Here is a 20,526-nt window from a genome sequence, read left to right on the forward strand (position 1 = left end):
TCAAGATCTTCTAGATAGACAATTCTTCTAGAATGTTAAAATAAGACTTTAAAGTGTGGAATATTACAGAATGTCTGATATTTTTATTTTATTTTTTAGTTGTAGTGACACAGTACCTTTATTTATTTTAATTTTAGGTGGACATATTGCCTTAATTTTATTTTTATGTGGTGCTGAGGATCGAACCCAGTGCCTCACGTGTGCTAGGCAAGTGCGCTACAACTTGAGCCACACCCCCAGCCCCCTTTATTTTATTTATTTATTTTTATGTGGTGCTGAGGATTGAACCCAGGGCCTCGCATGTGCTAGGCGAGTGCTGTACCACTGAGCTACAACCACAGCCCCTAGAATGTCTGATATTTATTTGTTATACTTCCCTTTCTAGTGTCTTCAAACAGCTTTCTATGTCTTCCAGTTATACAGATTCAAAATCTGGGAATTGTCCTTGAATTTAACAAAAAGCACCCTTCACAGGAGGGAACCATAGCAATCCCAGCTCCAGAGATACATGGAGCATTTATTCTCTTGGCTAATTTACATCCTTCAAAAAATCCCCTTTTTCTCCATTGGTAAAGCTAAGACAAAATGAAGATTTTTAAATGGAACTCAAAATTGATGAAGATAAAATGAAAACAGCATAAATACATATGGATTTTCTGCCATTGGGATCATAATCCCCATTTTTTCCTCTGTTAAACAATATTTCTTCCCACTCTGCCCCTCTTTGTCCCCTCTAGAAGCAGAGACTTGGGCAGGAACAACTGGTAGCAAATGGGGCTGATATTTCCTCCTTTCCCTGGCTGGTGTGATAAAGTCCTCAAACCCCCACTCAAGGCACTCTCTGCAGGGACCTCTTTACTTTTCCCATCACCCACCTAGCCACTTGCTAGATACTTTTGATAATCTGCTATCACAAGTGTCCCCTTTATTTCCATTACAACCTTCAAAGTTCTAATTGAGGAGGTCAGGATTTTGTCTAAAACAAATTCTATAAATGACTGCATTGTAATTCTGGTTCTGCTCTGTGCCCCTCAGTTTTCCCCATGTTAGTACTGAGGGTTGAACTCTAACCTATGCTATGCAAGTACCCTACCACTGAGCTACATCCCCAGCCTCCCCCCACCCTTTTGAGACAAGTGTCCCTCAATTGTCCAGACTGGCCTCAGACTTGTGATCCTCCTACCTTATCCTGAGTAGCTGGGATTACAGGTGTGTGCTGTCATGCTCTGTTGAGTGCCTCAACTCTCAACGGATTTCACAGGAAAGAGTTATGGTTTTTATACCTTGCTCTCACTTTCTTCTGTCCAAACCTTCAGGTGGAGTGGCCTCAGTGTCCAAATGGGCAATCAAGACGAATTTTCCATTTCCTTCCTTACAGCAATCTTCATCCATTCCTTTCATGACCCCACCATGTCTTTGTTATGTTATACCTCAGAAATTGTAAATTCAGATGTCCCACTCTGATCACAACTTTGGATACTTCTCCAGTTCTGTTACTAAGCCTTAAGTATGCAGCACCTTGACTTTTTCCCCTACCCAGTTAGACCTGCATTTGTTCTTTTTCCTTTTTCTTCACCTTTGGTCTTTAATCACTTAAACCACTTTATTAACCCTCAACTTTTGTATACAACCTGCTGAGTCCAGGCATTTAAAATAATGTAACTGCGGCTGGAGGTATAGCTTAACGGTAGAGTGTGTGCAGGGCATGCATGAGGCTCTGGGTTCAATCTCCAGCATCAAAAGTACAATAACTCTGGCCTGGTGGTGCATACCTGTAATCCCAGCAACTTGGGAGTCTGAGGCAGGAGGATCACAAGTTTAAGACCACCCTCAGCAATTTAGTGAGGCCCTAAGCAACTTTTCAAGATCCTGTCTCAAAAAATAAAAAGGGATGGGGATGTAGCTCACAGTAAAGTGCCCCTGGGATAAATCTCTAGTACCCTCCCCCCACCTAAAAAAGTACAATAAAATGATGTGATTGGATAGATAGGGACCTCAATGATGTCATGACCTCCAACTTATTGGCATAAGTACAGCCACCTTCATTTCCCCACCCCCACTTCATGAATACTGTTCTTATTCTCAAGAGACAGAAATCTGCTAGTCTCTGTTTTCTCCTTGAGAGATAAAAAGATACTTTTCTCTGTTCTCAAGAAACAGTCACTTGCTTTCTGCAAAATCAGGTGATGCTTGCTACACCAGTCTCAAGGGTTAAACCTGCCCCTAACAGGAGGGCGGTCATGATTCTGGCCTATAAAAGGTAATACTCCAAGTGGGAGTTGCTGCTGCTCTCTCTGCACAGAGCAGCCTATCTGGCCTGACCATAAATCTGCTTATGCCTCTCTCCTTGGAGCGTCTCTGTGTGATTAGTCCTTCACCAGTTTTCTTTCACAACTTCAACTAGACCAACAATACTGCTGGTAAGTTTCAACAGACAGCTCTACCAGAGTCCTCTAAGTCTGTTCTTCTCTGCACCTTTATCACCTCCTTATCTGTTCCTTATCTAATAGAAGAATTTCCAGGGGCTGGGGTTGTGGCTCAGTGGTAGAGTACTTGCTTAGCATGTGTGAAGCACTGGATTTGGTCTTCAGCACCACATATAAATGAATGAATAAAATAAAGGTCCATCAACAACTAAAAAACGAGTGTGTGTGTGTGTGTGTGTGTGTGTATGAATAATTTCCAGTTCTACCACCAAACCTACCTGTGTTCAGACCCCACCATGTCAGGAAACTGAGGTAACCTCCTGGCTCATTACTATCAACGACCTTCAAATAGTTAACTCATATAGTTTGAAAACTTAAGTCTCTACATTTTGTGTGCCCTTCAAACATCAGTTATTCCTTCACAGTGAAGTCAGGAAACTGCTCCTGCCTGGGTCACCAGAACCACTTTTTCCTTAAATTTTGGGGACACAATCTTTATTTTACATGTCTTTGTTGTGGTATTCATCACCATTGACTTCTCTTAGCTGCCCTTACACTGTGGTGGCCTCTCTCCCTGCCCTTAGGGTCCTATCCTGGGCCTGTCTCTCATCCATTTCCATGGCTTCAGTTACCATTTATTCTCAGAGGACTCCAAAATCGCCAGCATCAGCCCAGACCTCTCAAATTTCAGTTACATCCATTTAATTATCTCGATATTTCTACTTGGATATCCCATAATCATCTCAAACTTACTATGTCCAAACCTGTACTTTCAAACTTGTTACTCCACTCCTAAACCTGGGCAGGTTTCTTGACTCTTTGCTTTCATTCCCCAATGCACTCATTCTCCTAAGTTCTGATCATGTCAATTCTGAAGATCCTTACAAAGGTCAGATAACCCCACTGCAGTTAATTTTGGTTCAGGCCACTATATCCCATTTATGTGGTAGCTCTTCTTACCTCTGGTTTTTCGCCATACTGCAGCCAATGGTCTTTCTAAGGTAAACTGGGTTGTGCCAATCCCTAGCTTCAACCCCTTGAACGACTCCATGATCTTGTTTCTGACTTTTCCAGTTCATGTGTAGCCATATTACGCGTCATAGAATATTTCCTCTCCTTTTACATCAAGGGATCCTAACCGCCTTGGGTGCAAAGGAGCTGCACTCTCAGTGCATGGAAAAGGCCAAGCCCTCGACCTGTGGCCTTGGGAAGCAGGTGAGCTCTGTCTATCCTTGCGCGTTGGCTGCAGAGACGAGATGACACTGATTCCGTGCTCTCCAGGCAGCACACTTCAATCTTGAGAAGCAGGGATACCTTCCTCTTTCCCCTCGTGAGCAAAGACCAGAGGTGACGCGCCTTTCCCACTAGCGAGGGGAAAAGGGTCATGGCCCAATCAGACCTCAGACCCCCGGGTTCGAGACAAGGAGTCTCCCGCCGGCCGCGAGGAGTCGCTCTCGGGCTGGACGAGGGCTGGGGCGTCGGGGCCATCCCCGCTACGCATTTAGGCGCAGACCTCCCTTCCGTAGTCAGGCCGCCTGTCAATGCTGCTTGCGCAGGCGCACAGCACATTTCCGGTGCCGGGCCGCCTAGCAGCACCTTCCCAGAAGGATGGTGCGGCTCGCCGGTGGTCGGTTTAAGTCTCTTCGGGCCGGACTGGGCACCCGGGCTTCCTTTTCTGGCGCCGAGATGCCAAAGAAAGCTAGTGCGACGAACAAGGCTAGTGTCAAGCCCCATGGCGTTGAGAGGGCGGGCCACCGGGCTGCTCCCGGAGCGGGTGTGGAAGGCATCTCGGGCGGCTGGTTGTGTCTCAGCCCTGCGTCTCACCCCGCACCTGGGCTCAGTCCTCCTCCTGCACCTGGGCTACTTTGTCCTCGCCATCCACCGGGTGCAGTAGGAGCCGGACGCCTGTTCTCGCTTGGAAGGCTGTTCTTCCACCGTCTTTGCGTGGCTAACTCCAACTCGCTTCCTGCTAGCAGCTTCCCCGCTGTCCCAAGGCGGGCTACCTTCCTCCTCCCTGTGTGCATATTCTTGGTGCACTTAGCCCAGTGTACTGTAATTGTGTTCGTTCTCTCGCTCTCACTGCAGTCTAGTCTCCATGAGGGCAAGGACCTTGTGTCATCTTCATATATCCATTGCCTTCATACTGCCCTCTTAAGTAGTTTGTAATTTTCGAATGGATTCTAAGTTCCTAGCACAGTCTTTAAATGTCAATCACTATGGTTCGTTCCACTTCATCTCCTCCAGACACACACATGACACACTCAGGTTTAGACCACATCTAATACAAAAATGAATAGTAGTAAATTGTCCCTGCTTCTGAGGAATGGGAAGTATAAAGCAGGTGAATCAAAGCACTAAGGTATGGAAGCCAGAGTTGGGTCTTCTTCCAAAGCAGGAAAAAATATTTTGTGGTGTTGATAAGAAAACTTCATGGCATAATCCTTGAAGGACATGGGAAAAACATTCTGAATCAGAAGTCCCTGACTAATAAGCCTACTTTGTTCTGATTAAAGGTGAAGAGGAGTAGTGGAAGAATCAAATTAAATGTGTGGGGAAATATTTTTTAACCTGTACAATTATGTTTCTTATTTTAGAGTAAAAGCCAAAGCAAGGAAGCAGAGAGACCACTTCCTCCCTTAGGTCCTGTGGCAGTCGATCCTAAAGGTTGTGTTACCATATCCATCCATGCCAAACCTGGCTCCAAACAAAATGCTGTAACAGGTACACCTGAACAATGGGTTGGGATTCTTGTGTGAATCAAGTGTCCCTTCCACCTTCCCTTTGCCTCATTTAGCTGACAGTTGATCCTATGACAGTTGAGTATATTTTTACATTTGCATTTAGAGCTTTCTCCATGTTAAAATTCTAGATTCTCATGTAAAGGTATTTGAAATTGAATACATGATATTTAAATTATACCCAGTTTGATGAAAACTATTGTCTTTTCCTTTCTAAAGATATATTGGTAAAAATGTGGTATTTTAAGAAAGACACTTATGTATAGCCTAGATTATTCTTTTTTAATATATATATATATATATTTTTTAGTTGTGGGTGAATACAATACCTTTATTTTATTTATTTTTATGTGGTGCTCAGACTCAAATCCAGTGTCTCACATGTTAGGCAAACACTCCACCAGTGAGCCACAACCCCAGCCTTAGATTATTCTTAATTTTTCCTATCTCTAAACTGAAAATACAATGGCCAGAGAAAGAAAGGCATTTCTGTCTCATTTAGTGATCACTGACCTAAGGAATAGGAGAAAATCAGATCTAAAACCCCCATCAACTCCTACATGAAATTGTTTTTAAGTCAAAACAATATAAAACATTTCTAGGCCCAGTTTTATCATTTTTCAGATTAGATAGTTGGACAAAGAGACTTTCAAGCTATTCCCTCAAATCCTAGACATGCCTCAGGAATCTCTTCTGGTGAAGGAGAAAGGCCAGCCAGTTACTTGGCTTCTGTAAATGTGTTTACTTTTGTTTTAAATATTGGGATTTCAGAGACAATTGGAAAAAATGAAGGATTTTAAAGGATAAAAGTTTAAAAACCATTTATCTGAATTGTCTTGAAAATCTTTTCTACTTCTAAAGCTTTGTATACCAAATTATATTTATATTTTGAAAATAAGACCTCAAATTGATGTGCTAGATAGGCCTTATTTGTACTAATGGCCATGTTAGCTTGTCTCTGTTGGGTACACCCCCTTGGCCAGCATTTATTGTATCAATCTAAGATGGTATCATTTCTATAGTACACAAGTATTTTATGTACCTTAGTAAGACAAAAATTCACATAAACACTTTCTTTTCCATCTACTATAAGACATGTCTTGATTTTCGCATTGTAGGTAAAAAACTGAGCATCTGAGAATTGGTGACAGGATGGGAGGAGGGTTGTTTTATGACCTCATTCTTGTGGATTCTCTGGCCATGTTGTTTACATTGGGTGTAAGTGGGTGGAAATGCCTGAGCAACCCCATATGCAGGATCAAGCTCATTTGTAAACTGCTTTGAGTAAATATTTCCCTTTCTTAATAATAGTGCGTGCAGAGCTATAGGGCACATTACTTGATTCCAAATTCCTCACTTGTAAATTGGAGATAATAATGGTGTTACTATCTTCTTTATAAAGTCATTATGAGGCTTAGGTTAATATGTGTAGAGCCCTTCAAGTATATTCATGTGTGCTTCAAATTGGTGGGTAGTAAATACTATGTAAATGTTAAATAGACATTATCAAATTTTCAAAGCACTTAAGATGCATCTCACATAAGAGATGAACCTATCCCACTGTTCTCCTTTTCCTGATGTGGAAACCCAAACAACCCTTTACAATCCAGCAAGCTGCCTTGCTCATGCACTTCCTTAGTTACCTTATTGGGGCTGAAGCTCAGCTAATTTAATTCCCTGCCTGGAGCTCTTTCTATTAGGCCAAGTGCAGCTTCTAGTTGCCTAAATCCAGGATGCTCTCCAGGACTCTTAAGTCCATCTTGGTCAGCAGGATAGACAAATATTTATTTTCTTTTCTGGATTTATTTTATAATGGTAGTTGCATATATATCATGTTTATGTTCCTTGAAGTAAGATTAGTTCAACAGTTTTTTTTGTTTTGTTGCTGGGGATTAAACCCAATCCAACAGTTATTAATCAAAAATCTAGTATGTGGCAGGCAAATGCAAGCTCTTTTATAAAACTGCCTCACTTTAGGAAGAAAAAGAGCAACTCAAGGATACAGTACATACCATTTCATTCCAGATTTGACAACTGAAGCCGTAAATGTAGCTATTGCAGCACCTCCGTCAGATGGAGAGGCTAATGCTGAGCTCTGTCGGTATCTTTCCAAGGTTTTAGAACTCAGGAGGAGTGATGTGGTTTTGGATAAGGTAGGTCTCTCTCTTTTTCAAACATCTTTGATTATTGCCACATAATCATGATAAAATATTAATTTGCTTCTTCACATTATTTGGAAAACCAGTTTGTTTTTAACTCACATATTCATTTAATTACAAAAATCTGAATTCTTCCTGTGTAGTTTCCTGTGTTTCTGCTGCCTGAGTCCTTATTCAGAGTTGTCTATACTGTCTTAGATTCCTTAGTTGCCACCATTTCTAGCATTTTCTTCCTTCCCAAACCCATTGTGAGGTAATCTTGCAATTCTTCTTTAAGACATCACCACACCAAAAAAATGTAAAATGATTTCTTGTTGTCATCTCCATTAGAGTTCATCAGGTATTTCTAATCCTCCATGTTGTCTTTGTTCACTAGAAGAAGCTCATCAGGAAGTTAGTGGATTCATATGTAGTCATTAATAACATGGTTTTGTACTTTAAAATCACTGAGGAATGATTCTCAATACAGGTTCCTGGGCATTACCTTAAACATAGAATTTAGAGTGCAGAATCTTGAAATTGAGTATGTAAGTGTAGGACCCAGCCATACTTATATCTTGAAGTTTTACTTGATTTTCAATGCTATGTAATATAGATCATATCTGGTGGCATTCAATATCCTTGATAAATAAACTGCACCTCGATAAATAAACTGCTGTGGCAGGTCATTTCTTAATTTCTGCCAGTACTCATGTTTGGACATTTGCCTGAAAGGGTCTCCCCACTTTTCTACCTGTACAAATTCTGCCCATCTAGATAAATTCCTGTTCAGATTTTATCTTTAAAAGATGTGCTTGAGTGGCTTGGGAGTCTAAGGCAGGAGGATTGTGAGTTCAAAGCCAGTCTCAGCAAAAGCGAGGTGCTAAGCAACTTGGTGAGACCCTGTCTCTAAATAAAATACAAAATAGGGCAGGGGATGTGGCTTAGGGGTTGAGTGCCCCTGAGTCAATCCCAATACCCCCCCCCAATAAATAAATAAAAGATGTGCTTGAGAACATATCTTTTTAAAAATTATTTTAAGTGATAGTGAAATCATAGCACTTGGATATTGTAGTGGCTCTTTGGACTTTTTAAGTTGTAGATGGACACATTGCCCTTATTTTATTTATTTATCTATTTTATATGTTGCTGAAGAACCCAGTGCTTCACACATGCTAGGCAAGTACTGTACTGCTGACCCATAACCCCAGCCCAGCAACTTGTTTTTATTTAAGATTATGCAAAGTTTCTAGAAAATGCAATATTTACTTTGGTATTTTAAAATTATTTGCATCTTTAAACAAAAGAGTTACTTGAAACTAGAATATTGTAATTCATCATTTTGAAATTCTGATGCCAAACTTTTATCATTTTAGAAATTAAGGTATAAAACTAAAAACCTTGATGAGTTGTAAAAATCTATAGTCAGGTGGAAGCAAAGAGATAGTTTTTGGTTGGACCAGACGTGGTCAAGAGAAAGTGTACATAAGCCATCTATAATGTCCCCATGAAGATATGACTGTGATGGGTACAACGGAAGTCTGTTGTCCCTTAAAGCATTAGAATGTTTACTGTGCTTTCTTTCTTTTGATTCAGGGTGGTAAATCTCGTGAAAAGGTGGTGAAGCTTTTGGCCTCTACAACTGCAGAAGAAATCTTGGAGAAATTAAAAAAGGAAGCCGAAAAAAAATAAAATCAAAAAATGAAAAGTACATCCTTGAGGGACTTTTTAATTTCTATCAATGAAGAGGCGGCTAATAGGAAAAATATATTTAAATTCACACATACACAAAAATGGAGGTGAGAATGTGGGGAACAATGTATACTCATACATTGCTGGTGGGACTGCAAATTGGTGCAACCCCAATGGAAAGCAATATGAAGATTCCTCAGAAAATTTACAATGAAACCACCATTTGACCCAGTTATCCCACTCAGCATACTACAGTGATACAGCCACATCGATGTTTATAGCAGCTTAGCTCACAATAGCTAAACTATGGAACCAGCCTAGGTGCCCTTCAACAGATGAATGGATAAAGAAATTATGGGATATATGCACAATGGAATATTATCCTTGAAGAAGAATGAAATTATGGCACATGCCAGTAAATGGATGGAGCTGGTGAATATCATGCTAAGCGAAATAAGCCAATTCCAAAAACCCAAAGGCTGAATGTTTTCTCTGATGTAGATGCTAATTCACAATAAGGGGAGTAGCTAGGGAAGACTAGACGTACTTTGGATTAGGCAGAGGGCAGTGAAGGGAGAAGAGGGATATGGGAGTAGAAAGGATAGTAGAATGGCCACGTGTGGTGGCACACGCCTGTAATCCCAGCAGCTCGGGAGGCTGAGGCAGGAGAATCTCAAGTTCAAAGCCAGCCTCAGCAAAAGCGAGGTGCTAAGCAACTCAGTGAGACCCTGTCTCTAAATAAAATACAAACTAGGGCTGGAGATGTGGCTCAGTGATCAAGTGGCCCTGAGTTCAATCCCCAGTACCAAAAAAGAAAGAAAGCAAGCATAGTAGAATAAATACCATGTGCATATATGGGGATGTGATTTGATGTGTATGACTGGTGTGATCCTACATCATGTACAACCAGAAGAATGAGAAGTTATACTCCATTTATGTATGATGTGTCAGAATGCATTCTATTATCATGTATAACTAATTAGAACCAAAAAAAGTGTGTGTGTGTGTGTGTGTGTGTGTGTGTAAAGACTCAAAAAGTAGAAATTTATGCTGGATGTGGTGGCACACACCTGTAATCCCAGCAGCTCAGGAGGCTAAGGCAGGAAGATCAAGAGTTCAAAGCCAGCCTCAGCAAAAGGTGCTAAGCAATTCAGTGTGATCCTGTCTCTAAAATACAAAATAGGGCTGGAGATGTGGACCAGTGGTCAAGTGCCCCTGAGTTGAATCCCTGGCACACACCCACACACACAAAAAATTAAATTTTTTTTTTTTAAAGAGAGAGAGAGAGAGAATTTTAATATTTATTTTTTAGTTATCGGCGGACACAACATCCCCGTCTGTATGTGGTGCTGAGGATCGAACCCGGGCCGCACGCACGCCAGGCGAACGCGCTACCGCTTGAGCCACATCCCCAGCCTCCAAAATTAAATTTTTAAGAGCACTGTACCTTGAATACAGGTTCTAAAATTCCTGACTTCAAACAGCCTGAAACTTGTTATTCTGATGTCATGGTATTATAATATAATATAGCTGGAAAGGATATTCAGGATGACTGATTTAAACATTTGCTCTGTGATGAGGTTTCTGATATCCAGAAGTTGGGAGAATTATTGAAGATCATATCACACAAAATGGCAACTAGAACCCAGATCCTCTGACTCCTTATTTATTGCAGTTATCCTAATTATAAACAAAAATTATAATATTTCCAGTGTTTCTGAAATCTGGAGTTTGCCTCTTAATCCAGTTTTCAAGTAACAGAGGAAATCTGTCATGCTGCTTTTGTAGTCTTACCTTATATTTTAAGATAATGTTCTCAGTGCAAAAATATGCTGGGTGCAGTAGTTCATGCCTGTAAATCCCAGCAACTCAGGAGGCTGAGGCGGGAGGATTATGAGTTCAAAACTAGCCTCAGCAATTTACGGAGGCCCTATGCAACTTAGGGCCTTAGACCCCTATCTCCAAGAAAAAAAAGAGCTGAGGATTAACTCAGTGGTTAAATGCTCCTGGGTTCAGTCCCTGGTACAAAAAAATTAAATGAAAAAAAAAGTTTTAACATCTTTTAAAAACTGTATAGAGCTTTTTTGTAAAAAAGTATATAATAATCAAGACTTGTAACTTAATTATTTTTGAGAAGTAATTGAACTTTTATTTTTAAATTTTATTATTTTTTGATACTGGGGACTGAGCCCAGGGATACTTTTTCACTGAGCTACATCCCCAGTCCTTTTTATTCTTTGAGACAGGGTATTGCCAAGTTTCTGAGGCTTTCACTAAATTGCCCAGGCTGGCCTTGACATTTTGATCCTCCTGCCTCAGCCCGAGTCATTGGAATTACAGGTGTGTACCACTGCACCCAGCTGAGAAGACACTGGATTTCCTTCCATCTCAGTGGTAACTTAAAATCTTAAAATCCATTATTTCTTCCAAATCCCCAAAGATCCTTTAAAAAATGAAGAGGACCTGGAAACTATTTTTAGTATTTGTAAAGTCTATCAGAAATCACATCTATATTAAAGCTGAAAAGATAATATATTCTTACATATTTGGTGCAAGTTACAGTAATTTAAATAACTAAATTACCTTGACTGTCTTTTTTTTTTTTTTAAAGAGGGAGGGAGGGAGAGAGAGAGAATTTTAATATTTATTTATTTTTTTTAGTTTTCGGCGGACACAACATCTTTGTTTGTATGTGGTGCTGAGGATCGAACCCGGGCCGCACGCATGCCAGGCGAGCGCGCTACCGCTTGAGCCACATCCCCAGCCCACCTTGACTGTCTTTGAACTCACCATTCTCCTGCCTCAGCTTCCCTAGCCCCTGGGATTACAGGCATGTGCCACATTGCCTGGCTACATAATTACTCTTGACAAAATGGTTTAACAATAACATTGGTGACTACACTATATACTAGGAAAGAAAAACCTGGTTTATTCTGCCTTGGAGGTAGGAGCAAAGATTTTGGATTCCTGATTCCCATGGACCACCCACAGGTGTGGATGAAAGACGGAAGATGGAGTGAGAATCAAGTTCTAAGCAGCCCAAACTCAAAAAATTTAGAGGCAAATTTTTGGGTTATGGGCTACCAGCATACATCCCTTAGATATCCCAGGAATTTGGTTCCTTAAATGTAAAATAGAATACAAATTATAGAACCTACCAGGCCCCAATCGAAATTGCTTTAATGCAAATGACTAGAAACCAAAAACTTAAGAAGCTAGATTTTCAATTTATATACTAGAGGTGGCACTATAATGCAATAGCAGAAAGCCAATGTAACTTGATGTAGGGAATTAACAATTCCTTTTGAAGTGAACCAGCACTATTAAGAAGTTCATTCTTTTTTTAAAAAATGTTTATTTTTCGTTATTCATGGGCACAATATCTTGTTTATTTATTTTTATGTGGTGCTGAGGATTGAACCCAGTGACTCACATATGCGAAGCAAGTGCTCTGTCACTGAGCCTCAACCCCAGCCCAATTAGGAAGTTCATTTTGTACTGCCAATCTGTATCACACATTAATCCTTCTTGTCTTTCCAGAAATGTTCCTTAGACCCCTCATATCTTAAGGAATTTACCTCAGGACTGTCTTTACTTGGGTCAGTTGGGTTCTTAGGGGTTCCAGTGCCATGGTGGAATCAGTATGGTCCTGAGTACCTCCCTTAATGTTGCAGCTGTCAGAAATCTCCTGTAGTCTGTGTTTCTGAAATTAGAATTGAGCTGGGCATTTGGCAAGGAACTAATTTCTAATCATGATGGCAACTTATTTGAGTGAATACACCTTCCAGACAGGATATATAGTGGGATTCTCCAGTGAGTACATGCTGTTCCCCATGTCATCATGTGAGTCCTAATTGGAAAGCCTGGGATCAGAACCAGGAAACTATGACCATCTAAGCTCCCATTTCTGCCACTGGAATGGATCTAGTATCAGCCACAGCTCCTCTTCTAGAACAACTGGATCCATGATCCAGGGACTTTTTCCGTGCTATAAAAAGGCTTTCTTCCAACAGTTCTTTTAATTCAATTGATAAGTTTAGCATAACCCTAGTCTGCGTTAAGATCCCCCAAGTACCTTTATAAAATTTCGGGTACAGAATCCCCAAACTTTGCAGCCAGAGGTTAGACTCCCTGGTCACTCCTACATGAAACTCACCCATGATGATGTGGTTTTGCTATCACGGTGGCTTTCAAATTGTTTTAAAACCTGATTTCCTTAAAGATGCTTTGGGGAATTGGGTCTCTGAAGAATAAGGGAATGAGTCAAGTCACCAACTTCAAGCCTTTAATCCTCTTCTAAAGCTGTAATGTCCAATATGGTAGTTGCTCACATGTGGCAAAATGTGCTTTTTAAACTGAGAAATAAAAAAAACACCATCAAATAAATAAAGCTCACATTGGAAAAAACAACAAAGAGGAGTCTGAAAACATGGTAAGAAATTTAGAGGGCAAGACAAAGAACAGTGAGCAAAAGGAAAATGGCAGATATGGAAGTCAGATAAAGGAAAATCAACATCTACATGACTGGTTCCTGAAGAACAGAACCAAAGAAATGGAACAGAACAAATATTTAAAGATATAATTAAGAAAATACTGAAGAAATAAAAGATGAATTTGTGGAAAGGGTGCAGTGTCCCAGGCGAAACAATGAGCAAAAGAATCAACAGGGAGATACAACCTAGTAAGAATTTCCTGGTTTCAAAATTTTTAAAAAAGTTTATGAACATCCAGAGAAAAAAAGCTGAAGTCACAGGGAAGGAGGCAGCACATACATGTACATTCAAAATGTTGCTGATGGTAATGTAAATTGCTAGTGTTTTAAAAATGTGTCAACATTTATTAAAATAAAAATAGACCTTTTAAACCAACAATCTACTTTTGAGAATGTTCATAGAATACATAAAAACACTAAAGGACATATGTATAAAAGCAATGCAGCATTGTTAGTGCAAAAAAAGAAAGGGAGGGAAGAAAAGGGGAAAAGGAGGAAAAAAGGGAAGGAGAAAAAGATGGGAAGGACCTATCCACCTATAAGAGAACAATCATAATCAAAAGTAAATTCACATAATTTACTTCTAATTTATAGCTACTGACATAGAGTGATGCATTATATTGTTAAGTAAATAATTTTATGTATGCAGGTATTAAAAATATATAACTCCACTTTAGTAAGAAAGGGAAAAATATATGTACATCAAGTTTACATACACTTGTGTGAGCATGGTGAACAAGATAAAGCCATATACATCAGGTTGAATGCAGACTACTCATTTTTGTATTGTTTTACTTTTTATGATATTTTGTATATACACATAATATACATAGTTAAGTTTAAAATGAAAAAAAAAATACAAACAATGAAGCTCTTGCCTTTAATGGTTATTAGAGAGCTTTATTTACTGAATTCAGACAAAGACACTGAAGATTCTTTAGGGAGTTAAAGGCACTGGCTGTGGAAAAAAACCTGTGAGATCATCATTACATCCTCTCCAGAAGCTGTCTCAGGAGGTCACTGAAACCCAAAAAAAGTCTAACTAGTAATTAATACATGGGGCTCTCTGTGCCCCTTAGGGACAGAAATGAAAACACCTACTAAATTAACCCATATCCCATGACGACAATGGTGAAAGATTTTTTTGAAATGAGCTTCTAACATTCAAGTCAACCCAGAAATGCTTCCCTGTAACTCTAGAGGCACAAATGTGATATGGGCCAGTTACCCATTATGTGCCTAGTACTATGCTAAATTCTTTCATATATGTGCTTTCTTTGTAAGACATTTTTTATTTTGCAACTGATGTATAATATCTGTACTTATTTATGTAGTACAATATTATAATTAGACACATGTAAACAGTATAATAACCAAATCAGGGTAATTAGCATTCTATCTCCTCAAATATTATTTTAAGCTCTTCTCTAGTTATTTTTGAAGTGTATAATTAATGGTATATACCACAATGATGATTCTATTGTGCTACAGAACATTAGAACTACCCCCCCAATTATATTTTGGTACCCATTATCCAACCTCTATCCTCCTTTCTCCTCTCCTTCTAGCTCCTAGTGACTTCTGTTCTTGTCTCTACTTTTTTGTGATCAACTTTTAGCTTGTCCAAGTGAGAACATGTGATATTTGTCTTTCTGGGCCTGGCTTATTGCATTTAACATATTGCCCTTCAGCTCCATCCATGTTGTCACAAACAACATGATTTTATCCTTTTTGTGAATATTTCATTTAATTCTACAAGAGGGCAATCAAACCACATATTAGCAATTTTAATGGACGACTTACTTTATTAACCTGCTTCTCCCATCCTATCCTGTAAATCTTTAAGTCTAAGGGGTATTATGCATGGCTCACCTCCATGTTTCTCATCTGATAGCATGGGTAACCAAATCTGCAGAGGTCAGAAGTTTCATGGCACCTGGAAGCCTGAGCATGGTTACAGCAGCTGCAGTTACTTCTTCTCATCCCTGTGATAACTTGTGTTATCAGCCCTACTGATAGGCACCCAAGAAGCCAGTGTGGCCCAGGACCATTCTCTCTCAGAATGTCCACAGATCAAGGGATCTCTACTTGCATGTTCCTCAAAAGCTGGTCCTTATAGATAACACACAGATTTCTAGAAAGGATGAAATATTTACTCTCAAGGTTTCCCTGGAGTCCAATGGTATAATCTTCTAATTGGATCTAGTTGTTGATTCAGTTCCACAATAATTTAATATGGCAGGATCCAGGAGAAATCTTTGTTTAGATATCACAGAATGTCACACACACAGCTGTATATGAATCCTATTGGTCTTAATTTATTCTAAATTAAAAAACTTGAATATCTTAAAAGCATAACCTTTCTAAGTTTATAAAAAGGAAGAATTCTTTGAGTGACCTACATAATTAGGAGTTTCATAAGGAAACTCAATTTAGTTTTAAAGTCCCCATTTGAAATAAACAACTATCCATTCATTAATTCATTCATTCCTTGATCAAAATACAGGACAAAAAAAAAAATCCAAACAGGCTTTTCAGTGAATAATTCATATACAATACCTCTTTGTCATTACCGAAGTGCTTTCATTAGTAAAGATTTCCAGCTAACAATACAATGGTAATACAAACCACCTCGACCTGGGATTATTATTTCCTAATAATTTTTTTCACTACTAACTGTGCTAGGGCATCACTATAGATTACAGCATATTTTTCATATGTAGCCAAATCTTGTGTTTGGGTTCTGCTATAGTTTAGATCTTTGTGTGTTATGTTGGGGGGCTACTGGGAGTTGAACTTAGAGGTATCCTATTGCTGAGATACACACCCAGCCTCCCCGCTGCCCCCGGCCTATTGTCTTTTTGTTTTGTTTTGTTTTTTGAGACAGGGCCTTTCTAAGTTGCTCAGGCTTGTCTCAAACCTGGGATCCTCCTGCCTCAGCCTCCTAAGTTATTGGGCTTACAGGTCTATACTACTATGCCCAGATAGAGTTTAGATCTTGAATGCCTCCCAAAGGCACATATGTGAAAGGATTGGCTCCCAGCCTATGACGTCACTGAGAGAATAGAACCTTTAAAAGATGGGGTTAAGTGAGAAAGTTAGATCATTGGCAGCATGCCCTTGAAGGCAATATTTGAACTCAAGCCCTTTCCTCTCTCTTTCACTTCCAAACCACCATAACATGACCAGGCCTCCTCTGCTATCATGTACTGCCCTGTCATAGGCTCAAAAACAACAGGGCCAAGGAAACATGAGCCAAAATAAACCTTTCCTTCTTGATTATTTCTGGTATTGTGTCACTGTAATAACAGAGGTTTAATCAATCAAGTGAAATAGAAAGTAGGAAATGTTTAAGGTATTAAAAAACTGTATTTAGGAACAACATGTATTAGAGTTCAAAATTAGTCCTGACAGTAACTTTCATAGTGAAATATCACTTCCTTCCATTTTAGCATTCTAAAGTTAAATTGACATGACACCTTGCTTTTTAAAAACTATTGTTTTTAATTACAGATGGAAACAATACCTTTATTTTTATGTGGTGCTGAGGAGTGAACCCAATGCCTCACACATGCTAGGCACGTGCTCTACCACTGAGCCACAACCCCAGCTGGAGACTCTTCTTCTTGGGGGAGGGGGAGACGGGACTGACTGACAGTTCGTCACTATTTATTCTATTATAAAGTCCTAGGGCTGGGGATGTGGCTCAAGCGGTAGCACGCTCGCCTGGCATGCGTGCGGCCCGGGTTCGATCTTCAGCACCACATACAAACAAAGATGTTGTGTCTGCCGAGAACTAAAAAATAAATATTAAAATTCTCTCTTTCTCTCTCTCTTTAAAAAAAAAAAAAAGTCCTATATTTTTCCTTAGGCAGATAAAATACAAAAGGAAAAATTATATCCTGGTCTGTGAGCATTATAAGGAATGAAACTTTGGAAACCAAAACCACGCTAGAAATCTTCCCAGATATTTTTTTCCTACATAGTTTCAAGAAACCAAAAACTATTCTCAAAGCAGTGACTCAAGGTTGTTATTCTTCCTATATCCCAAACCCTTCTACCACTCAAAAACAAAACACAAAAATAGACAAGTCCCCAGCAAGCTGTTTTCAAAAATGACATTAATCTGATAGGTTCAATAATCAACATTTGACATTTTTAAGTCAGTGCCAATTTCCAAACAGCAAATGCTACTAGTTTTAGCTCAACTTTCTTATGGACTTTCTTCCACATTCCTGAAGTTCTCCTTTTTTTGTCTATTCACATGAGTTCACATAGGAAAACCACCATAACTCCTTAATTCTCAATGTCTCCTCCTCTACCTCATTTTCTATCAGTTACTTTACATCCTTCATATCAACACTGCACATCAGAATCTTCACTGGTTGATTCAACAAATGTTTACATTAGGCCTATTATGTGCCCCTGGGGGTTTAAAGGCCACAATTCTAGTCCCTATTCTCAAGTTATTCCTATTCTACAGTTGGTTCATTTATTTTTATAACTCTGCAAGGGTGGCAAGTATATATTGTCCCCATTTTCCCAAGTGAGCAAATAATTACAAGAGTTGAGTGTCTCAAGGTCAGGTACCTTTGCAAGCACAGGATTTGAAGCCAGGACTCCTTAAATTGAATGCAGTATGTGATTACAACAAACTATCTCAAGAATTCTATTTAACATGATTTTAACTTTTTGTTCTTACTCTTAAATTATGTTATTTTTTTCATGTTGTTTTCTGAAGCAATAACCATGCCTTTTATTTCTATCTTGTTTTAAGCACACCAGGGGTCAGGTGGATAATGACTGCTAAAAACAAAAACTACCACTACCATAGATTATTTATGCAAAATGCAGAAATAACTCAGGTTAAAAGGACTTTTTCCACTTTTTCATGAGACCACATGTAGCCTACCTATATCAAGTGTTAAAATATTTAAATACTATGGGAAAATAACCTCTTCAGAGCATTCTGAGAAGCATCTCTCAGCGCTATCCCTTGAATCCACAGCTCTCCTAAATGGTGTCAATAGTTGGCTTTTCACCCACATCCAGTGCTGGCGGTGGAATTTGAGGTTCCTCTGCATGATGCAAGCTGGCTACAAAATAAGGCTAAGAAAAGAAAGCGGCAAAAAAAAAAAACAACCCACAAAACACAAAAGGTATTTTAGAAAGCAAGGGCAGGGCAGGACAGCTCTTCAACCTTAGGGGTCGAGCTTCCACACTGGAAATAGAGAGGGCTAGAGCCCGTGTTTGCTTTATCATATGGGGGAAACTTCAAAGGTTTTCCATAGAATGTTCTTCGCCAAATAGGAAGTGGGCTGTCCAATTTCCAATGGGTTATGCCCAACTCCAGAGCTAGGAGATCAGTCTTCCTAGCCATGTGAAGACAGAGGTCAGTGCATTGTGCAATCCATTGAGTGGGAGAAACCACAAAACAGATTGCAATGTCAAATCTAAATCTCCTTGGCTCAAGGCCGATTGAAGATGCTCAAATAGCTCAAGGGTGGCTTCCCACAGTTGGCACAGCACAGGATCCTGTTCTAATGCCATAATCAGCTACTGTCTCAACTGGTCAGTGCCTGTGTTTCATTAGTTGATAGATATTTTTAATAATCCTTCTACTTTCCAAAGATACTGAGATGAAGTTAGGCCATTTTTTACTCTCTAGGCTAAACATTTGTAGTATCAAGATCCATGTTTATGTAACACCACTGGCCTGTTGTCTATTAATATGATTACAGAAGGGTATAGTAAAAACCTCAAGTTAAAATTTTATTTACATTTCTGGGCTGGGGATGTGGCTCAAGTGGTAGTGCGCACGCCTGGCATGCGTGGGGCGCTGGGTTCGATCCTCAGCACCACATAAAAATAAAATAAAGATGTTGTGTCCACTGAAAACTAAAAAAAATATTAAAAAATTATCTCTCTCTTTAAAAAAATTTTATTTACATTTCTATGTGAATATTTAATTAGGTGCATCCTTTCCAATAAAACTACCTGAAGAAAAGATGACTCTTCAGGAAAAGGGTCAGAGGTGGAGAAATGGATCTAGAGCATGGAGAAGTACCTGGGGAAGTCAATCTCAAGAACCCTAGAGTGGGGTGCTAAAAGAAAAAGTAGATTTAGGAAGTTCACTTTTAATTCCTTTGATCTATGATGAAACTTATACTTTAAAAAAATATTTATTTTTTAATTATACCTTTATTTCACTTATTTATTTTTATGTGGTGTTGAGGATCAAACCCAGGGTCCTGCACATGCCAGGCAAGTGCTCTACCACTGAGCCAGAACCCCAGCCCTGAAACTTATACTCTTAATATTCCTCTGAAGCTCTTTAATCAGATATGAAGGACTGAGTAATAAAATCCAAATAGATCAACTTACCAAATCAATAAATAGACTGACTGCCAAAATTTGGGAGTGAAGTTGCTTAAATCTTTTTAAAATTTTTGTTTTCAATAAAACTTATTATTAAAATTATATGAAGTAGAATGAATTCTCTGAAAGGAAATGACAATATCACTATATTTATAGACGAGGAAGCAGCAAAAGTATGCATCTAGAAATGAATAAAATACTGTAAAATCAACCCAAGTCAAATACCAAAACAGTTAAAACGTAGCATTATCTTCACAGGATTATAAACTTTTGTATAACATGCAAATTTTTTCTCTGCTAGGTTTTAAGTTAGCAAAAAGCTTTAAAAGTTTATATAAAATGATGTGTGCCCTAATCCCATCCACCAAAAAGATCAAGACACTGAACTGAGAAGGAGTTTTTCCTCATTTTACAGCTTATTCTTGATTTCCCTCTTAAAAAAAAATATCAAGGGGCTGGAGTTGTAGCTCAGAGGTAGAGCATTTGCCTCGTACATGTGAGGCACTGGGTCTGATTCCCAGCACCACATATAAATAAGCAAATAAATAAAGGTTTATCAACAACTAAAAAAAATATCCAATTAATTATAGAGCTAACTCAAACTTGTAGAGTAAGCAATCACAAAAGTACCCTAGGCACATAACAAACAACAAAAGAAATAT

At 39.1% G+C, this 20,526-nt stretch overlaps 1 protein-coding gene across 1 annotated transcript; it reads left to right on the top strand.

Moving 5' to 3' along the window:
* The first annotated feature begins 4,001 nt into the window (after positions 1-4,001).
* Positions 4,002-9,013, top strand: C2H15orf40 (chromosome 2 C15orf40 homolog). The gene is made up of 4 exons (XM_027922588.2): positions 4,002-4,142; positions 5,021-5,147; positions 7,190-7,317; positions 8,899-9,013. The coding sequence occupies exons 1-4, from the start codon at positions 4,035-4,037 to the stop codon at positions 8,992-8,994; spliced, it is 459 nt and encodes a 152-aa protein (XP_027778389.2). The 5' UTR covers positions 4,002-4,034; the 3' UTR covers positions 8,995-9,013.
* The last annotated feature ends 11,513 nt before the right edge of the window (positions 9,014-20,526 follow it).

This window comes from Marmota flaviventris, chromosome 2 (assembly GCF_047511675.1).
Source record: "Marmota flaviventris isolate mMarFla1 chromosome 2, mMarFla1.hap1, whole genome shotgun sequence".
NCBI classification, from domain to species: domain Eukaryota; kingdom Metazoa; phylum Chordata; class Mammalia; order Rodentia; family Sciuridae; genus Marmota; species Marmota flaviventris.